The sequence below is a fragment of the Cryptomeria japonica genome, chromosome 8, assembly GCF_030272615.1.
Source record: "Cryptomeria japonica chromosome 8, Sugi_1.0, whole genome shotgun sequence".
NCBI classification, from domain to species: Eukaryota; Viridiplantae; Streptophyta; class Pinopsida; order Cupressales; family Cupressaceae; genus Cryptomeria; species Cryptomeria japonica.
Genome location: NC_081412.1, coordinates 96,813,448 through 96,817,670, shown reverse-complemented (window position 1 = coordinate 96,817,670; position 4,223 = coordinate 96,813,448). Strand labels below are relative to the sequence as shown.

The window sequence follows — 4,223 nt, the reverse complement described above, 5'->3', positions numbered from 1 at the left end:
TAGGATAGAGCCACCAAACAACGACACAATGTAGGATAGAGCCACCAAACAACAGCAAATCACACAACTCACAACCATGGGATATCTTTAAGTTCCACAAGCAATGACATCATATGATAACTTTTTACCATGATAGTATTTTACCTTTGATAACATTTTGAAGAAAATCTAGATTAAGTGTACCAAATCTTGAATTACAAGGCAAGTTCTTCAATTGAAAACTGAATGTATTTGGTTAGACCAATAATTTTTCTTTGTTGTGTCTTTTGATTTGAATTGATTTTATTTATTTATTTTGATTAATCTCAATATGTTAATTTAATTTTTACACTACATGAACCAATAGAAAAAGAGAGAAATATATTTTTTTAAATTAAATACAAGCCATAAAATTGATATTCAAAATTTTAATTCAATGTTTTGATTGATTAAACTAATTGAAAAATTAGATTGAATGGATATAAGAATTAATAGAAGAAACACAAACATTTTAATTAATAAAAAAAAATGACCATTATAGCTATATTTTGTAATCAAATAATATTTTTTAATTACGTTTTAAATACATCTCAATTTATTCTAAATTATATTTAAAAGTACTCCCACCATCTTTATTTTGCTAGAATGATAATTAAATTATATCATTCTAATCATATATTAAGTGTATAATCTTATATCTTCTTAATATTTTAAATTAATACAATTTTTAAATATTTAATTTAAAAGAAAATAAAATAATCATTTAAAAATAGTTTCATTAATTAAAAGCAAAATAATTAATACCCACTTATCTAGCTCACAATCTATCAAAACCTAAACTCTTTAGTCATTGATTTCTAAATCTTGTTGCAGGTTTGTATTCTTTGAAAAAAGACTATACCCAAACCTTTATGATTTGATTCTTGGAATAGCAGGGAAAATACAAACCTCAACCAAAAGGATATAAAAACCTATCAAATTCCACTTCATTACAGTGGCTCAAAAACTCCTGAAATCCAACCCATGCAAGTAAGTTTCAGAGACCAAAAAGAAACGTTTCAGATCTTCCACGATTCTGAGAATTAAGTACAAACAATGACTGAAATCCATCAAATTCCACCATCTCCTTCCTCGCCATTTAAATCCATAGGAATCCCCTGCCCGGTGGGGAACCACTGGCCATCCCGGTACTCCATGGGAACAACTTGAGGATTCTTATAATGCAAACATGCTCCTACAACAAAATTGGGTGCCCTAGAAAAGGGATCACGGCGAACGCTCTGAAATGCAGTAGCAAACGGAAAAATCTTTTTCACTTCGTCATGAATTCTCGACGCACAGTCTCCACTCATAACAGAAAACGGCCCAAACGTCTCCTCCCTCAATCCTTCCACTGTGTGATCGCTCTGACAGAGCCACCTGAATGTGTAACTAACCGATGAAGGCCCCAAACAATTAAAACATTGTTTCGTCTTCTGATAACAGTCATTAAGATTCTCTTCCTCTTCATAATCCTCGATTTCTTCACCGCCTGAGGCTTCATAAACCTCATCTTCTTCACTGGTCCAGGATTCAATCTCCGGCATAAGCATCTGCACGTCCGTACACAGGGTTCGATTTCCGCCACAGCTATTTTCATACATATTCACAAGAGATCCGGACTCAAAATTAGGTTTTGAGCCGAAATTAGGGTTTGAGTTGTTGATATCGTCCAGCAATGTACACCACACGTCTACTGGCCACTGTCGGCTATTGTACGCCTCCACAATCTCGTCTAAGGCATCCACCATGGCAAATGCCCGAGGGGACCCGCAGAGCCCGTCAATGTAAACATCTGAGGAATATTGCAGCACTATAGGATATGATTTTTCTCGTATCTGGAAATAGCCATTGTAGAGGATGCTGTTCCTGAGAGCATCCGCTATGTGACCGGCGTATCGGGCAAACAAAAGGGGCCTGTGAGAGGGTTTTATGTCTAGATCCCTCTTGTCGAAATGGCGGTGAAGGACGAAGACGATCATTTTGATGAAGAATCCATGCTTGGTGAAAATGCCTGGCACCCGGAGTTTTCCTAGCTGGTCCTCCACCATGGCGCACAGATTCGCTGCATAACTCGATTTGAATTCCACCAATTGTTTATCTGGTAGGGCTACATTCTCCTGCTCTTCGATTGCTTTCGCCCCTATCAGAACCTGTAAGCAGAATGCTGTTTCAATAACGTTGGGTAAGTGAAAAGTGTAGCCCCAGATTTTGAAATTATGATATCTTCCATCCTATTTTTATGTAATTACAAATCTTTTATCCAAAAGAAAATCAGCGAAATAAATTTTTGAAAAAAGACCTAAACTCACCATTCCCCGAAATTTCAGTGTTCTTCATGATACTTAATTTAATTTTCAAACAATACCAGCAATTAACCAAATGAAAAGTAATTATAATACCTGAAAGCATGGTGGCCGCAGGCCAGACGAAACAATATTTTCACCACGGACCCAGGATCGAAACTCAGGCCACACATCATCCGGCCATGTTTGCTCCACGTAAGCCTCCAGAACTTGGTTGCGAAGGCAACTCAGCAACTCCAAATGTTTCTGCCCGTGTTCATTGAAATCATTCTGAAACGATTGCCCCATCATAAAAAACGTGTTCTCGATAAAACTCCAAAGCCGAGACATCTCAATCTCATTCAAGCCAATATACGTAGCAAGGGCATCAACTAAACAACTTCCGTACGCAATTAACAGCGGCAGGTCGGCGGGCAAACCCTTAGCGGTCTCACGTTGAATGATGGCCAGCACGCAGCGTGCAAGTGGTCTGAAATTCCCCACAAAATAGCGGTTGGAATGCAAAATCAGGCTCAGGTCGTAAACCGTGGCGGTTGCAGCGGGCGAAAGGTAGGGCCCGTATGTTTCTATGGCCGGGTTTTCTGGACTAGGGTTAGTAGCCAGGCCTGTGGATTTTTGCACATAAGCGTAATAAGAAAAAACATTCCCTTGGTTTGGATCTGCACTTTCTTCATTCGTCATATTCAGTTGAGCAATTCCATGAGCGATTCCATATCTGGGTAATGGAAAAGGGGTTACAGAATGCACCATTGCTAGAGTTTTTCTTTCCCCTTCTTCCCTGTATTTCTTTCTTTACATCCTTTCAACAGAGATGGAACAAATCTCAAATCTCAAATCTCAAATCTCAAATGTAACCGTTATTATTATTATTATTAATATGTAATTTGGTGTATATTGGTAACTAATTAGATATCTCTGAGTTATATTATTGTTAATATATTTTACACAAACTGATATAAATATTTTAAACATGTCTAACAAAATGTAAAGAGATATCAATTTTGAACTATTTTATTTACTAAAATTTATTTTATTTTATTTCAAATAATTTAATTTATTATTATTATTTTATAAAATATAAAAAAAATATTTATATTAAAAAATGATTTTTTTAAGGTCTATTAATATGTTTTTTAGAAGTTTGTTGATAAATTTTAATTATGAAATAAATGGTTGTCAAATTGAAGGTAAAAAATAAAAGCCTTTCTTAATATATTTCGTTCCTCCTGTATTCACAATAACAGGTAATTACCATGCTTTTATTTATTTTTTTGCTTTAAGGTTTCAAAAATGGTTCTATGATAGGGAGGCTTTACAATTAGTCACTCATTGTTTAATGTATTATATTATTTGAAGTTTGTTCTATAAACATTCTATAAAATTACATATAGCTATTTTTTAATTTTTTTTTTAAATGTTAAATTTAAATCAAATTTTAAAAATAAAATAATAAAATATTATCTTAAAAACAATTCAAATTTTGACATATATATATTATATAATTCATACCTCTCTGGGGGAACTCAAGGTCATTTTTTATGGACTTGAGTGATGGAGTCGAGCGGGCGGGAGGTTGCAGAGGGCCGAGCTAGGGCACCAATGCCCTAGCTTGTGAACGATTATGCGTGCAGGGTGTTGGGGGTGGGTAGTGGAGGACTGCGCAGAGCGCAGAGTAGCCGAGGGAGTGGGGATTCCTGTTGTGGTCTGCGGGAGGGTGCAAGTTGCGCGGCTTGGGGTTTTTCTTCTGCAGGCCAAGGGTTTCTAGTGGGGCTGGGGGCCTCAGTTGGATCTCCATCCCGGTGGTTCTTGGGAGGGGTGGGGTCTTGGGTGTCGTACATTCTAGCGAGTCCCTTTGGGGTGTGGGTTCCTTTCTTCTTGAGATCTAATGTCGAGTATTGG

General features: G+C 36.4%; 1 protein-coding gene across 1 annotated transcript; it reads right to left on the bottom strand.

The window, feature by feature from the left end:
• Positions 1 to 804: 804 nt before the first annotated feature.
• Positions 805 to 3,166, bottom strand: LOC131031187 (uncharacterized). The gene is made up of 2 exons (XM_057962228.2): positions 2,421 to 3,166; positions 805 to 2,171 (listed from the first exon to the last, which is right to left on the bottom strand). The coding sequence occupies exons 1-2, from the start codon at positions 3,072 to 3,074 to the stop codon at positions 1,089 to 1,091; spliced, it is 1,737 nt and encodes a 578-aa protein (XP_057818211.2). The 5' UTR covers positions 3,075 to 3,166; the 3' UTR covers positions 805 to 1,088.
• Between the last annotated feature and the right edge of the window lie 1,057 nt (positions 3,167 to 4,223).

Excerpts from the sequence above, each read along its gene's own strand:
- LOC131031187 (XM_057962228.2), bottom strand. The coding sequence starts at position 3,074 with ATGGTGCATTCTGTAACCCCTTTTCCATTACCCAGATATGGAATCGCT. Across the intron at positions 2,172-2,420 it reads TGCGGCCACCATGCTTTCAG|GTTCTGATAGGGGCGAAAGC; the intron begins GTATTATAATTA and ends TTCTGCTTACAG.